At 41.4% G+C, this 17,364-nt stretch overlaps 1 protein-coding gene across 1 annotated transcript in view; it reads right to left on the bottom strand.

Moving 5' to 3' along the window:
- SEC61A2 (SEC61 translocon subunit alpha 2) overlaps window positions 1-17,364 on the bottom strand; it is a 41,528-nt gene that overhangs the window by 21,011 nt on the left and 3,153 nt on the right. The window contains exons 2-3 of the mRNA XM_037983333.2: window positions 16,951-17,018; window positions 12,919-12,984 (exon numbers count right to left, since the gene is read on the bottom strand). Coding sequence (XP_037839261.1) covers window positions 12,919-12,984; window positions 16,951-17,018 — 134 coding nt within the window. The remainder of the gene's footprint in view (window positions 1-12,918; window positions 12,985-16,950; window positions 17,019-17,364) is intronic.

Below are 17,364 nucleotides of genomic sequence, written 5' to 3'. Positions count from 1 at the left end.
TGTCTCAAAAAAAAAAAAAAGTATAAAGTGTGCACTTAATTTACAGTGTATTCACTTAATGTTTGCAATACTTTTTAAAAAACTATTCTCATGTTCCTTAACAAAAACAAGCATATCTTCAAGGTAAAGCTGTTTATTAAAAAGAAAATAAAAAGAAAAACATTCCATCACATAGATAAGGGTTAATAAAAAAATATAATTAAAAGAACCAGAAAGTGAAAATAAAAATAAAAACAACAAATCATTACTTAGTGCATTCACTAGTAAATATTCACATCGGTTATGGAGTGTTGTGGTACAACAATGTGAATATTCCTAATGTTACTAAACTGTACATCTAAAAATGGTTAAGATGTCATATTTTATATACTTTTACCACAATTTAAAAAACACTCCCACCAGTAGATTATGGAATATTATACCTGCCTAGTCATAGAATAATTTTGCAAAGTTCTATGTACTAAAGACAGCCAAGGTCACTCTTCTCAATGTAAGACTGAAGATGACAGCCACAATGGAATATTATAGGGCCACTAAAAATCATGCTTACTCCATCTGTAATAACGTGGAAGAAGTACTTATGTCATAAAACTAAATATAAAATAGCGGTTCTCAACCTGGGGTGATTTTAGCCCCCACCCAAGACATTTGGCAATATCTAAAGACATTCTTGGTTGTCACAACTTGGGGTGGAGACCAAAGTGACTCCATCTTGGATGCTAATCTACCAGGTTGACTTCTGCTCAACCCTGGTCCCAGGGATAACTCCTGATTCCTGCTTTATTTACAGTCCTCAGTATAAGAACATGTACTCGCTATAAATGCTGCCCTGAGAGCCAAGCAACCTTGATGCTGTTACACAAATGACAGGCGGTGACACAGAGCATTGTTACATGTTCTGGAAGGCTGCTTTCAATTGTCCTGCACAAAGTGCGTACACCCTTTCCCTGTGATAGATTAGCCCCGGATCTGAGAGTACGAGTGCAGGCCTTTCCCTGTCTTACGGCTGCCCCAAACTATGCTTCTGTCCATAAAATCACCCTCTACTGACAAACTGGATTTGTCTCCCACATGGATTGGTTTCTCAGCTCCTTCAGTGTTTGAGGGTCATTTTGCATATACAGCCCTTTCACAGAACAGGGGGTGCTGCTAGCATCTAGTGGGTAGAGGCCAGAGATGCTGCTGAACATCCTAAAATACACAGGACAGCCCCCCCGTGACAAGGAATCATCCTACTCAAATTCAGGAGTGCCACTGTTAAGAGGCCCTAGTATAAAAACAAAGGTACAAAGGTGTATATATAAACGTTGACACTGTAAATAGATGTACAGAAAATAAAACTAGGAGTAGATATCTTTTTAAATCCTAAAGAGCGATTATCTGTAGATGGTGGAATTATGGTTGACTTTTTCTTCTGTATTCTTTTCAAATGTATCAAATTTTCCATCATGAGGACATTAACTTTTCATTAAAACAACAACAACAACAAAAAAGAAACACCTTATTCAGATTGCTTCATATCATATGACCCATGTTTAGGATATAGCACTTGGCCTCAACCCCTCCTCAACCATGTGGGGATCGGAAAAAGACATTTCAAAAACCTTCTCCATATGAAACTCATTTTTAAGAAAGTTACAAGGCCGGGCGTAGTGGCTCACACCTGTAATCCCAGCACTTTGGGAGGCCAAGGCAGGTGGATCACGAGGTCAGAAGATCGAGACCATCCTGGCTAACACAGTGAAACCCCGTCTCTACTAAAAATACAAAAAGAAAATTTGCCAGGCATGGTGGCAGGGTCCTGTAGTCCCAGTTACTCAGCAGTCTGAGGCAGGAGAATGGCATGGACCCAGGAGGCAGAGCTTGCAGTGAGCTGAGATGCGCCACTGCACTCCAGCCTGGGCAACAGAGCAAGACTCCATCTCAAAAAAAAAAAAAAAAAAAAAAAAAAAAACAAAGTTACAAAACGTGCTGGCAGCAATTTTAAACAACTCACGTGATCAACCGAAACCTCTCTGAATGTCTGAATTTATTAGCTGGGTAACAAAACTGGTAAAGCATGAAACATGGACATTTTATGTGCACCTTGCAGCTGTAGACACTCTTCATTTAAAGAGAAAGGTGGCCGGGCGCGGTGGCTCAAGCCTGTAATCCCAGCACTTTGGGAGGCCGAGAGGGGCGGATCACTAGGTCAGGAGATGGAGACCATCCTGGCTAACACGGTGAAACCCCGTCTCTACTAAAAAATACAAAAACCTAGCCGGGCGAGGTGGCGGGCGTCTGTAGTCCCAGCTACTCAGGAGGCTGAGGCAGGAGAATGGCGTGAACCCGGGAGGCGGAGCTTGCAGTGAGCTGAGATCTGGCCACTGCACTCCAGCCTGGGTGACAAAGCGAGACTCTGTCTCAACAAAAAAAAAAAAAAAAAAAGGAGAAAGGTGAGGGCCAGGAGCAGTGGCTCAGGCCTGTAGCCCCAGCATCTTGGGAGGCCAAGGTGGGCAGATCACTTGAGGCCAGGAGTTCGAGACCAGCCTGGTCAACATGGTGAAACCCCATCTCTACTAAAAATACAAAAACTAGCCAGGAGTGGCAGCTTGTGCCTGTAATCCCAGCTACTCAGGAGGCTGAGACAGGAAAATCGCTTGAAACCAGGAGGCGGAGCTTGCAGTGAGCGGACATCATGCCACTGCACTCCAGCCTGGGCGACAGAGCGAGACTCTGTCTCAAAAAAAACAAACAAAAGAAACATTACAGGAGAGTCCATATCAAAATATTCCACAAGTAGAAAGCGGTCATTCAGCCAACAACCTTCCTTAATCCCGATGGTTAGGTGCTCTATGGGAAATGGAACAAGCCAACCTCCCATAATTAACGGTATACCCTCCTTTCCTGCAGCCAATAAGATTATGAAAATTGGTTTCTAATTTTATTTCACTTAGTAAATTCCACAGCTAAAGAATCATGTACAACAACAGGTGGGCAACAATAGGAGCCTATTTTCTATGAATCTGTCACGGTTGCAGAGTTTTTGCTATATTTAATATAATAATCAGTTTCAACTTGTTAAGGCACTCTAAGCAGGTGGCCATTAGCCTGTGGTTGTTTCTGTATCCTGAAATCTCACAAAAGAAAACTGAAAATGACCTTAGAGGGTATTTGATTCTGAATGAGTTTCAGCCAATTACAGCCAGCCAACCCGCCTATTAGCTACACAGAAACCTGTCACAGGAACATAATCAAATGAGGCAAATGCCTAGCTGTAGCCAATCAAGTAATTTCTTTACTTCTGCAATTCTTCACTTCTGCTACAAAAGCTCACTGCCCACACCCGTGGAGCAGCTCTCGGACCCTCTACCCATGTTGAGTGCTGTCAGATTCATGAATCCTTTAATGCCCAAATAAACCCTAAGTTTATCTTGTCTGAAGGTTCTCTTTTAACAAACTTGACAAAAATACAGTACAGTACTCAGAGAAACAAAGCACTCCATGCCCTAATGGAAACCTGAACTAATCAGATGGAGAAAAAGAAAATTAGCACCAGGGATTTCCAAACAGAAAACCAAACAAAGTATTTGTGGGGGGAGATGGCAAGATGAAATTAAATAACAGCATTTTCCTCCACACATCATAAAACACAGTTATTTATTTATTTATTTATTTTGGAAACAGAGTCTCACTGTCACCCAGGATGGAATGCAGTGGTATAATCTTGGCTCATTGCAATCGCCACCTCCCAGGTTCAAGCAATTATCCTGTCTCAGCCTCCCAAGTAGCTGGGATTACAGGTGTGTGCCACCATGCCCGGCTAATTTTTGTATATTTAGTAGAGAAGAGGTTTCACCATTTTGGCCAGGCTGGTCTCAAACTCCTGATCTGCCCACCTCTGCCTCCCGAAGTGAGGAGATTACAGGTGTGAGCTACCATGTCCAGCCTAAAATACATTTTTTAAAACATGTAAAATAGCAAAAGCTACCAAGAATGAAAAAAGCTATGGAAAGAGAAAAAAATCTGTGAAGCAGCCAAACAAGAAAAGGGACTGTCAACTTGAGCCTGGTGGTCCTGGGGAAAACTCCAGACAGTTGAGAAGGAAGGAGACTCAACACCAGAGCTGCTCCTGACCCTCACAACGGGAAGTCGACAGGATCTTAGACCTCCCATCAACATTCCAAATCTGGAGGAAGTAAACCGCAGATATTCTTATCGTGTTCCCTCCTCGGGATAAGAAGGAAGGGAAACAGCAGCTGCGAAGAAATGGATGAAAGAGAAGACAGCAACGGGCTGAGCCTCCCTGATGGAAGTGAAGTATAATGGGCTACGCCGAATTGGGAATGAAAAACTCTTCCACTACAGGGCAGCAATCTGGAGCCTAGAATGAAAGACACTCCCCCTCAGTCAGATGGCAGACAGCTTCTCAAGATGGTTAACAAAAATCCAAGAAATACTGTACATTCTAAAATAACTAGAAGGGTCCGGGCACGGTGGCTTGCACCTGTAATCCCAGCACTTTGGGAGGCAGAGGCAGGTGGATAACTTGAACTCAGGAGTTGAAGACCAACCTGGCCAACATGGTGAAATCCCATCTCTACTAAAAACACAAAAAAATTAGCCAGGTGTGATGGTACGTGCCTGTAATCCCAGCTACTTTGAAGGCTGGGTCACAAGAATCACTTGAACCCGGGAAGCGGAGGTTCCAGTGAGCCGAGATCGCACGATGGCACTCCAGCCTTGGCGACAGAGCTGAGACTCCATCTCAAACAAAAACAAAAACCAGCTAGAAGGGAATACGTCAAATGTTTCCAGCATAAAGAAAAGACAAGTATTTAAGGTGATGGATATCCTTTACCCTGATTTGATCTTTATACATTATACAAATGCATTAAATTATCACAGGTACACTGAAAATATATACATCAGTTATGTACCAATTAAATACAATAATTTTCTTAAGTGAAGAGAGAGAAGAGTCCAGGCAGCATGTACTGTACTTATCTCAGTTTATTTCACCTCCTACCACTCCCTAAAGAAAACTGACTAGAATCTCTTTGAGATTCAGAGGAAAGAGAATAAAGAAATCTCGTTTACAATCCCACCAACAGTGTAAAAGTGTTCCTATTTCTCCACATCCTCTCCAGCACCTGTTGTTTCCTGACTGTTTAATGATTGCCATTCTAACTGGTGTGAGATGGTATCTCATTGTGGTTTTGATTTGCATTTCTCTGATGGCCAGTGATGATGAGGATTTTTTCATGTGTCTGTTGGCTATATGCATGTCTTCTTTTGAGAAATGTCTGTTCATATCCTTTGCCCACTTTTTGATGGGGTTGTTTGTTTTTTTCTTGTAAATTTGTTTGAGTTCTTTGTAGGTTCTGGATATTAGCCCTTTGTCAGATAAGTAGATTGCAAAAATTTTCTCCCATTCTGTAGGTTGCCTGTTCACTCTGATGGTAGTTTCTTTTGCTGTGCAGAAGCTCTTTACTTTAATTAGATCCCATTTGTCAATTCTGGCTTTTGCTGCTGTTGCTTTTGGTGTTTTAGACATGAAGTCTTTGCCCATGCCTATGTCCTGAATGGTACTACCTAGGTTTTCTTCTAGGGTTTTTATGGTATTAGGTCTAACATTTAAGTCTCTAATCCATCTTGAATTAATTTTCGTATAAGGAGTAAAGAAAGGATCCAGTTTCGGCTTTCTACTTATGGCTAGCCAATTTTCCCAGCACCATTTATTAAATAGGGAATCCTTTCCCCATTTCTTGTTTCTCTCAGGTTTGTCAAAGATCAGATGGCTGTAGATGTGTGGTATTATTTCTGAGGACTCTGTTCTGTTCCATTTGTCTATATCTCTGTTTTGGTACCAGTACCATGCTGTTTTGGTTACTGTAGCCTTGTAGTATAGTTTGAAGTCAGGTAGCGTGATGCCTCCAGCTTTGTTCTTTTGACTTAGGATTGTCTTGGCGATGCGGGCTCTTTTTTGGTTCCATATGAACTTTAAAGCAGTTTTTTCCAATTCTGTGAAGAAACTCGTTGGTAGCTTGATGGGGATGGCATTGAATCTATAAATAACCTTGGGCAGTATGGCCATTTTCACGATACTGATTCTTCCTATCCATGAGCATGGTATGTTCTTCCATTTGTTTGTGTCCTCTTTTATTTCACTGAGCAGTGGTTTGTAGTTCTCCTTGAAGAGGTCCTTTACATCCCTTGTAAGTTAGATTCCTAGGTATTTTATTCTCTTTGAAGCAATTGTGAATGGAAGTTCATTCATGATTTGGCTCTCTGTTTGTCTGTTACTGGTGTATAAGAATGCTTGTGATTTTTGCACATTAATTTTGTATCCTGAAACTTTGCTGAAGTTGCTTATCAGTTTAAGGAGATTTTGGGCTGAGACAATGGGGTTTTCTAAATATACAATCATGTCATCTGCAAAGAGGGACAATTTGACTTCTTCTTTTCCTAACTGAATACCCTTGATTTCTTTCTCTTGCTTGATTGCCCTAGCCAGAACTTCCAACACTGTGTTGAATAGGAGTGGTGAGAGAGGGAGGCTGAGGTGGACGGATCAGTTGAGGTCAGGAGTTGGAGACCAGCCTGGCCAACATAGTGAAACCCCATCTCTACTAAAAATACAAAAATTAGCTGTGCGTGTTGGCGGGTGACTGTAATCTCAGCTACTCAGGAGGCTGAAGTACAAGAATCACTTGAACCTGGAAGGTGGAAGTTGTAGTGAGCCAAGATTGTGCCACTGCACTCCAGCCTGGGTGTTAGAGCAAGACTCAGTCTCAGAAAATAAATAAAGCTAAATAAATATGTAAATATTAAAGTAAATTAAAAAAAAAAAGAATAATTCTACTAACAATATCTTACTTTTGTATACTTTTCATACTTTATGAACCACTTTTACATGTATTTTCCATTTGGTTTTTACCCTCATAGTAATTCAATTAAATAAAGATTCACTGATCACCCATCATGACCCAAACACTCCACTCAGCAGTGGCTGTTAAAGATGAAAGAAATGTGGACTCTGACCTCAAGGGGTTCCCTGTACTGAGAGAAATTTTAAAATGTGGTTAATTTCAGTAAGGTGTTTTCCTATGGAGTGTATGAGAGCTCAGAAGGAAAATTTCTGATTCTGAAACTGCAGCAAGCAGTGTTCCTGGCCCGCTTTAGTGGGAAAGGGAAACATGGTTGAGAGGAAGAATGAGTTGGTCAAAGAAATGGCAGAACTGACAGCAGGATCTGGTTCTTCAGACCTTTTTTTCCATCTCCCCATCTTTGGAATTTTCTTCTTCCATCTGAATTAAAAGTTGGGTTAATTCAAAGTTGGAACCTCCAGGGTCTGAAGCTGCTCAGTTTTGCCTCCTCTAGACCCTTATTGAGCACATATCTATCAAGTTTCTACAAGTTTGTAGACTTGTAATGGCAACAATTCTAGTAACCCCTTCCTCACAGTAATTGCACATTTAGTATCCATCACTTGAAAGAAACACATATTGGCAGAAAGCAAGTATAGATTCAATGTTACTTTAAAAGATTTGCGTTTCAGTATCAAAGGCATAGAAGCAACCCAGTTGCCCATCAATGGTGGACTGGATAAAGAAAATGTGGTACATATACACCATGGAAGACTACGCAGCCATAAAAAACAGTGAGGTCATGTCCTTTGCAGCAACTCAGATGGAGCTGGAAGTCATTATTCTAAGCAAATTAAGACAGAAACAGAAAACCAAATACCACATCTTCTCTTATAAATGGGAGCTAAACACTGAGTATACATGGACACAAATGAGGGTATAGTAGACACTGGACCTACTTGAGGGTGGAGGGAGGGAGGAGGGTGAGGACTGAAAAACTGTCTATCAGGTATTATGCTAATTGCTTTGGTGACAAAGTTATCTATACACCAAACCCCAGCAACATGCAATTTACCCAGGTGATAAACTTGCACATGTACCCCTTGAACCCAAAATAACAGTTGGAAAGAAGGAAAAAAAAAAAAAAAGAAAAAAAAAAGAAATCTCCCACATGAGGCAGAGCTGCCTAAGCATGAGAAAGATGAAAAGAAACAGTTTGGCAACTATATAAACGTATTAGAGAAGAAATAATGTAACCTAAGATGCATAAATTAATTTACTACATGAAACAGTCATGTGAGGCTGGGCGCAGTGGCTCACGCCTATAATCCCAGCACTCTGGGAGGCCAAGGTGGGCAGATCACTCGAGGTCAGGAGTTCAAGACCTGTCTGCCCAACGTGGTAAAACCCCATCTCTACTAAAAATACAAAAAAATTAGCTGGGCATGGTGGCTCGTGCCGGTTGTCCCAGCTACTCTAAAGGCCGAGGAAGGAGAATCAAAAAAAAAGAAACAGGCATGCGAAATGTCATTCTTTCTGTTTTCTTCTTGGATTCTTAAACTTTAGTAGCAAAGCCCAAAATATTTATTATCTGAACCTTGACAGAAAAAAATTCACTGAGCCCTGGATTAGAAGATTCAATACTGTCAATATGGTAATTCTCTTAAATTGACCTATAAATTCAAAGTAACACGAATGATAATCCCAGCAGACTTTCTTGTGGAAATCGACAAGTCGATTTTAAAATCTAAATGGAAATATTAAGGATCTAGAATAGCCACAACAATTCTGAAAAAGAAGAACAAAGCTGGAGTAATGATTGCAAACTGATTTCAGGACTTACTAAGAAGTGGCTTACAGCAGGATGGACACACACATAGATCAATAGAGAGCACAGAACAGACTCGTGCTTATATGGTTAACCAATTTTCAGCAAAGAGGCCTGAGTAATTCAATGGGGAATTTTTCTCAGCAAACGGTGCTGGATACTCATGTAAAAGGAAATGAAAATCAACCCTTACCTCACGCCACACATAAAAATTACCTTGGAAGAGATCACAGACCAAAACATACAAGCTAAAACTATAAAATGTCTGGAAGAACACAGAAGACAATCTTCATGACATTAGAATAGGCAAAAATTCCTTAGGAAGCAAAAACTCTAAGCCATCCAAGGAACAAAGAAAACATAAACTAAACTTCATCAAAATTTAAAACTCCTGCTGGGCACAGTGGCACTCGCCTGTAGTCCCAGCTACTCAAGAGGCTGAAGCAGGAGGATTGCTTGAGCCCAGGAGTTCGAGGACAGCCTGGGCCACATGGCAAGAGTCTGTCTCTGAAAAAATATAAAAAAAATAAAATAAAATGTTTAAACTTCTGTTCTTCAAAAGATACTGTTAAGAAAAAAGGCAGGCCACAGACTGGGAGAAATAATTCCTAATATACACATCTAACAAAGGACTTGTATCCAGAAAATGTAAAAATTTTATAATTCAATGATGAGACAATAATCAATTTTTTAAATAGGCAAAAGATTTGCAAAGACACTTTACAAATCTGACACTTTACTCTTCTGATAAATAAACAAGCACTCATAGGCATATGAAGATGTTGCTCAATAGCATTTATCAGGGAAATGCAAATTAAAACCACACGCCTTAGGATGACTAATATTTTTCTGTTTGTTTGTTTTGAGATGGAGTTTCGCTCTTGTTACCCAGGCTGGAGTGCAATGGCGCCATCTCGGCTCACCGCAACCTCCGCTTCCCGGGTTCAAGTGATTCTCTTGCGTCAGCCTCCCAAGTAGCTGGGATTACAGGTATTTGCCACCATGCCTGGCCAATTTTGTGTGTTTTTTTTTTTGTTTTTTTTTTTTTTTGAGACGGAGTCTCGCTCTGTTTCCCAGGCTGGAGTGCAGTGGCTCAATCTCGGCTCACTGCAAGCTCCGCCTCCTGGGTTCACGCTATTCTCCTGCCTCAGCACCCCGAGTAGCTGGGACTACAGGCGCCCGCCACCATGCCCACCTAATTTTTTGTATTTTTAGTAAAGACGGGGTTTCACCATGTCAGCCAGGATGGTCTCGATCTCCTGACCTCGTGATCTGCCCGCCTCAGCCTCCCAAAGTGCTGGGATTATAGGCATGAGCCACCGCTTCCAGTTCAATTTTGTATTTTTAGTAGAGACGGGGTTTCTCCATGTTGGTCAGGCTGGTCTTGAACTCCCAACTTCAGGTGATCCACCAGCCTCAGCCTTCCAAAGTGCTGGGATTACAGGAGTGAGCCACTGCGCCCGGCAAGGTGACTACTATTCAAATAATCAAAAATAACAAAAGTAGACCAGGATACAGATCAACTGGAACTCCAAAACACGGCTGGTGGAAACACAAAATGGGGCAACCAAGAGCTAGGCGTCATGGCTCATGCTTGTAATCCCAGCACTTTGGAAGGCTGAGGCAGGCAGATCACCTGAGGTCAGGAGTTCAAGACCAGCCTGTCCAACATGGTGAAACCCCAGCTCTATGAAAAATACAAAAATTAGCTGGGCATAATAGCACATGCCTGTAATCCCAGGTACTCCAGAGGCTGAGACAGGAAAATCGCTGAAACCGGGAGGCGGAGCTTGCAGTGAGCCGAGATCGCGCCACTGCACTCCAGCCTGGGCGACAGAGCGAGACTCTGTCTCCAAAAAAACAAACAAACAAACAAGCAAGCAAAACGGGGCAACCACTTAGAAAAGAGCTGACAATTTCTGATAAAGTTAAGCATACACTTACTATAAACCCCACAACTGTACTCCTAAGTACTCACCCATGAAAAATATCCACAGAAATACGTATTCATCAGTGTTCACAGCAAATTAATTTGTTGTAGCAAAAATCTGGAAACAACCCAAATGTCTAACAAGTGAATGAATGAATAAACTGTGATAACCTCATACATTAGAACAGTATTCAGAAATATAAAGGAATGAATTACTGATGTAATGACTATATGAATTAATCTCAAAAAGGTGATGATGACATCAGACACTAAAGAATACTACTGTATGATTCTATTTATATGAAGCTCTAGAAAAAACAAATCAAAGTAGAGTAACAGGATGTAGATCAGTGGCGGCCTGGGCCTGTGGAGATTCACTGAGAAAGGTTACAGTGAACTTTGGGGGTGGCAGAAATGCTCTATATCCACAGAGGCTGTAGTTACGTGGGTGCACAAATTTGTCAAAACTCTCCAAAACGTATGCCTAAAAACAGGTGCACTTTACCATATATGTATTATACCTCCACAAGGTTGACTTTTTTTTTAATGGTGGGAGAGGAGTTTCTAAGACGCTGAAAGTAAATGGTAGAAATGTGGATGACTATTCTTTTTTTCTTTGTATTTTTCTTTGTTTCTTTAAACTTCTCTCCCTGACCATTTAAAACAAATTTAAAGCAAGTACAGTAGTAAAAGTACTTTAATTATCAGATCATTTCATTTTTCAGAAAGTAAATATAGTTAGTTTTTCTCCAGATTAGGTACCTAATCTGTACTACTGCTTCCTAATATAATTTTTTAAAAGTTCTTACAAGTATTTTAATAGCTTTTCAAACTCCCCAAAAAACCTTGACCTAAATTATCTGGTTTTTATTCATTTATTTATTTGAGATGGCAACTCGCTCTGTTGCCCAGGTTAGAGTGCAGTGGCGTGATCTCGGCTCACTGCAACCTCCACTTCCTGGGTTCAAGTGATTCTCCTGCCTCAGCCTCCTGAGTAGCTGGGATTACATGTGCACACCACCATGCCCAGCTAATTTTTGTATTTTTGGTAGAGACAGGGTTTCACCATGTTGACCACACTGGTCTCAACTCCTGATGTCAAGTAATCTGCCTGCCTTGGCCTGCCAAAGTGCTGGGATTATAAGCATGAGCCATCGTGCCCATCCACCTTGACCTAAGTTATCTTATTTAATCTTTACAACAACCCTAAAACATAGGCAGATCACATTTCATACTCACACTGTGAACTTAGTATGTCTGCAAAATTTTATTTGAAAGTATCATTGGGCTGGGTGTGATGGCTCAGGCGTGTAATCCCAGCCCTGTGGGAGACAGAGGTAGATGGATGGCTTGAGCCCAGGAATTCAAGACCAGCCTGGGCAACATGGCAAAACCCCCTCTACAAAAAATACCAAAAAAATTAACTGGGTGTGGTGGTTCGTGCCGGTAGTGCCAGCTAGTCAGAAGGCTGAGATGGGTAGATCACCTGGGTTTGAGGAAGTCGAGGCTGAAGTGATCACTCTAGCCTGAGTGACAGAGTGAGACCTTGTCTCAAAAAAGAAACCAAAAAACAAAAACAAAAAAACACTATCATCGAGTTTTAGTAATTTTTAAACATAGTACAACCCAAGATTTTAAAAACTTGGTTTTAGTGTGACCCTTTCCCTGCAAAAGAATTTAAAAATTAGCCTGGCATGGTGGGGCACACCTGCTGGCCTATGTACTAGGGAGGCTGAGGCAGGAGGATCACCTGAGCCTAGGAGCTGCAGACCAGCCTGGGCAACATAGAGACCCCATCTCATTTAAAAACAAAAAATTGCCAGATAAAAAAGGGTACAGTGGCTCACGCCTGTAATCCCAGCAATTTGGCAGGCTGAGGCAGGTAGATCACCTGAGGTCAGGAGTTCGAGATAAGCCTGACCAACACAAGAAAACCCCATCTCTACTAAAAATACAAAAATTTGGCTGGGCGCGGTGGCTCATGCCTATAATGTCAGCACTTTGGGAGGCTGAGGAAGGCGGATAGCTTGAGGTCAGGAGTTCGAGATTTGGGAGGCCAAGGAAGAAGAATCACTTGAACCCAGGAGGCAGAGGTTGCAGTGAGTCGAGATCATGCCTCTGCATCTAGCTTGGGTGACAGTGAGACTCCATCTCAAATAAAAATTAATAATAAAAAATTAAAAGGATAATAATGCTCAATATATTGAGCTCAATGTATTTTTTATTTTAACAAAAAAAAAATTCTCAAATTCTAACCAATCAAGACCTTAGAACAATGGTAGAGACATTTATTTAACAGTATAATTACATACCTGACAACATACTAAGAAAATGAAGAGCGTTATAGCAGTCCATAGAACCTTCTCTCTAAACTGGATCTGTACAACAAAACAAAAAGAATCATCAATCAAAACCAAGAAACAGCAAATATTTTTTGTGGGGGTGGATTTTTGAGGTTCTTCTTTGGGGCCTAATTCACAGAAGTTGGGAATGTCTGTATGTGTTAATAAAGGAAGCATTTTTGTTTAATAGGTACAAAGTTCTATAAACATTTTTTTCTCTCTCATACACACACACACACACACACACACGCACAGATGCTTTTTTTTTTTTTTTTTTTGAGACGGAGTCTCGCTCTGTCGCCCAGGTTGGAGTGCAGTGGCACGATCTTGGCTCACTGCAAGCTCCGCCTCCCGGGTTTACGCCACTCTCCTGCCTCAGCCTCCCGAGTAGCTGTGACTACAGACACCCGCCACCACGCCCGGCTAATTTTTTGTATTTTGGAGACAAGGTTTCATCATTCACAGGATGGTTTCGATCTCTTGACCTTGTGATCCACGCGCCTTGGCCTCCCATAGTACTGGGATTATAGGCATGAGCCACCGTGCCTGGCCCACAGATGCTTCTTGATGACTGGATAAAGAAGATATGCTATTTGTAAATAATGAAATACTTTTGAGCCATGGAAAGAATTAAACCATGTCCCTTGCAGCAACCTGGATGAAACTGGAGGAGATTATCTTAAGTGAAATTACTCAGAAGTGGAAAATCAAACACTGTCGGTTCTCACTTAAAAGTAGCAGCTAGCCGGGCACAGTGGCTCACGCCTGTAATCCCAGCACTTCAGAAAGCCAAGGTGGGCGGATCACCAGGTCAGGAGTTCAAGACCAGCCTGACCAACATGGTGAAACCCCATCTCTCTAAAAATACAAAAAAAAAAAAAAATATATATATATATATATTAGCCAGGTGTGATGGTGCATGCCTGTAATCCTAGCTACTCAGGAGGCTGAGGCAGAACTGCTTGAATCCGGGAGGTGGAGGTTGCAGTGAGCCAAGATCACGCCACTGCACTCCAGCCTGGGAGACAAGAGCGAAACTCCGTCTCAAAAAAAAAAAAAAGTAGGAGCTAGGTCTGGCACGGTGGCTCATGCCTGTAATCCCAGCACTTTGGGAGGCCGAGCTGGGCGGATCACGAGGTCAGGAGATCGAGACCATCCTGGCTAACAAGGTGAAACCCTGTCTCCACTAAAACTACAAAAAATTAGCTGGGCTTGCTGGCCACCACCTGTAGTCCCAGTTACTCAGGAGGCTGAGGCAGGAGAATGGTGTGAAGCCAGGAGGCGGAGCTTGGAGTAAGCGGAGATTGTGCCACTACACTCCAGCCTGGGTGACAGAGCAAGACTCCATCTCAAAAAAAAAAAAAAAAGTAGGAGATAAACAATGTGCACACAGGGACACAGAGTATGGAATGATAGACAGTGGAGACTCCAAAGGGTACAAAGGTGGCAGGAAAAGATGGATGATGAGAAATTACTTAACGTGTACAATGAATATTATTTGGGTGGTGGATACACTCAAAGCCCAGACTGCCACTACACAATACATCCATGTAACAAAACAAATTTAAAAAGATAAATATATTCTAAAAAATTAAGCTCTCTTATATTTGCCTTTTTTTTTTTTCTCCTGCCTCAGCCTCCCAAGTAGCTGGGACTACAGGCGCCCGCCACCACGCCCGGCTAATTTTTTGTATTTTTAGTAGAGACGGGGTTTCACCGTGTTAGCCAGGATGGTCTCGATCTCCTGACCTTGTAATCCACCCGTCTCGGCCTCCCAAAGTGCTGGGATTACAGGCTTGAGCCACCGCGCCTGGCCTATATTTATATTTTTAAAATCTACTGAGGGAAGAATTTTCAAATCTAGATTTTTCAGTTTCTCTTTTACTTCAAAATTTTTACCTTAAATATTTTGATTTTATTATTATTATTTCCAATTTTACTTTAAGTTCTAGGATACATGTGCTGAACGTGCTGGTGTGTTACTTAGGCAGACATGTGCCATGGTGGTTTGCTGCACCTATCAGCTCGCCATCTAGGTTTAAAGCCCCGCATGCATTAGGTATTTGTCCTAATGCTCTCCCTCCCCTTTCCCCCAACCTCCGACAGGCCCCCACAGTGTATGATGTTCCCCTCCCTGTGTCCATGTGTTCTCACTGTTCAACTCCCATTTATGAGTAAGAACATTCAGTGTTTGGTTTTCGAAACAGCAAATTGAAAGCACAAATCCACACAAAAACATAATTAGTGTTCTCCATCGTGACATCCTATTCTACACTCTTAAATGCCCCTTTTTGAAGTACCATCTTAGGAAATATATATATGTGTGTGTATGTATATACACACACACACATATATATATATATATATACACACACTTTTTTTTTTTTTTTTTTTGAGACAGAGCCTCGCCCTGTTGCCCAGGTTGGAGTGCAGTGGTGCAATCTTGGCTCACTGCAACCTCTGCCCCACCAGGTTCAAGCAATTCTCCTGCCTCAGCCTCCCGAGAAACTGGGACTACAGGCACATCACCACGCCCAGCTAACTTTTTTGTATTTTTAGTAGAGTCAGGGTTTCACCATGTTGGCGAGGATGGTCTCTGTATCTTGACCACCGGCCTCGGCCTCCCAAAGTGCTGGGATTACAGGTGTGAGCCACGGTGCCGGCCTAGATTGTTTTTTAATATCCCTTTCACCTTAGTAGCAGCTACAACAAACAGCTGAACTTCCTGAATACAAGTTTGTTTACTTTTCATAAAAAAGGTAATTTAAATACAGGCAGTTCTCATCTGCATTGTATGGTGTTAAATGAAACTGAAAAGGAGCCAAAGCAAAACAGAGATCCAATGTGCACGTGACTCGGTGAACACTGCACTGTGCGAAGGTAGGCCTGCTGGTGACAGTGCCATATGAATATTTTATAGATTGCAAAGCCAGGGTTTCTCAGGATGCCTTAAATGTAAATGGAACAACTATTTTTACAAACTCAAAGCAATAAAAAAATACTTCTAGCCAGGTGCAGTGGCTCATGCCTGTAATCCCAGCACTTTGGGAGGCCGAGACAGGTGGATCAAGAGGTCAGGAGATCGAGACCATCCTGGCTAACATGGCGAAACCCCATCTTTACTAAATATATTAAAAAATTAGCCGGGCATGGTGGCGGGTGCCTGTAGTCCCAGCTACTCGGGAGGCTGAGGCAGGAGAATGGTGTGAACCCAGGAGGTGGAGCTTGTAGTGAGCTGAGATCGCACCACTGCACTCCAGCCTGGGCGGCAGAGCGAGACTCCATCCCAAATAAATAAATAAATAAATACTTCTAAATCAAATAGTAAGTTTAAAAATTTTTAACCTATCTCTATATCCCTATTCCTATTAGTTTAAGGAGAAATTTGTAGTTTGATGAAGAATTTCTAGCAACTGGCCAATCTAGAATTAACAATATTTCCAGAATTTAAATACCTTAACTCTGAAAGTTTGCAATGATAGAAGAACGATTTCACCCAGGCACAGTATCTTCTGAATGCATTCCTGTCATTTTTCTTTCCAATGAATGAATCAAGAAATGGGAGGTTTGTATTTGCACAAATGCAATTCATTTACATAAAACAGCCGTACTCATCAAATCCTATCCAGCGGACCCGGCTATTTCTAGTCCAGTAGGTCACATCATTAGCAAACACAATACACACCCTATACTACAGGATTTATGAAGGATCACTACAGACAGGAGAATACTCTGTCTTAACTAACACACAGGCCGAAGAAACACTTAGTTTGGAAACGTCACAACTTAAAGAACAGTCATTTTTGAAAGCATGAGATAATCTATCTAGATTTAAACAGATTTATATTAGTTTTATTCACTTGGTGCCTCTTGCAAGGAGGATGAGCACTAATAGTTTTCCAATTACCAACAGAGAAGGACTGAGGAAAGGAAATGAATTTTCCTGGTTTAGTAGGATAAGTCCTTGAGCTACCCTCTATATTACTAAAATCTTATACTTACTTTCCTTTCTGGTTTCTGAATTTCTGGTAGAACTGCACAGAACGGTTTGATAACTTCTAAAAATTTGACTGTAAAAAGAAAAAGAATAAATGTCCCTATTATTACAAAGTTAAAAAAATCTTTCTAGAGAATCAAATATTCTCTTTCACCAGCAATTCACCCCATCCTTACAGCCTCAAATTAAATAATCATACTGTTCTCCACTTCAAATGATACATAAAGGAAGAGATATCATAGAAGGGACAAAAAAGTCCAAACGGTTTGATGGCTAGTCAGTAGAAGCAAAGCAATCCAAGCAATCTTTTTCCAGAACTTTACTTCCTCACACTTGTATCCAATCATTTTATATACAGAGAAAGGGGGCTGCTCAAAGGGCATCATGACGTCAAAAAGGGAGCAAATGTACTCTACCGT

This window comes from Chlorocebus sabaeus, chromosome 9 (genome assembly GCF_047675955.1).
Source record: "Chlorocebus sabaeus isolate Y175 chromosome 9, mChlSab1.0.hap1, whole genome shotgun sequence".
Lineage (NCBI taxonomy): Eukaryota > Metazoa > Chordata > Mammalia > Primates > Cercopithecidae > Chlorocebus > Chlorocebus sabaeus.
This window is presented reverse-complemented; position numbering and strand designations above follow the sequence as displayed.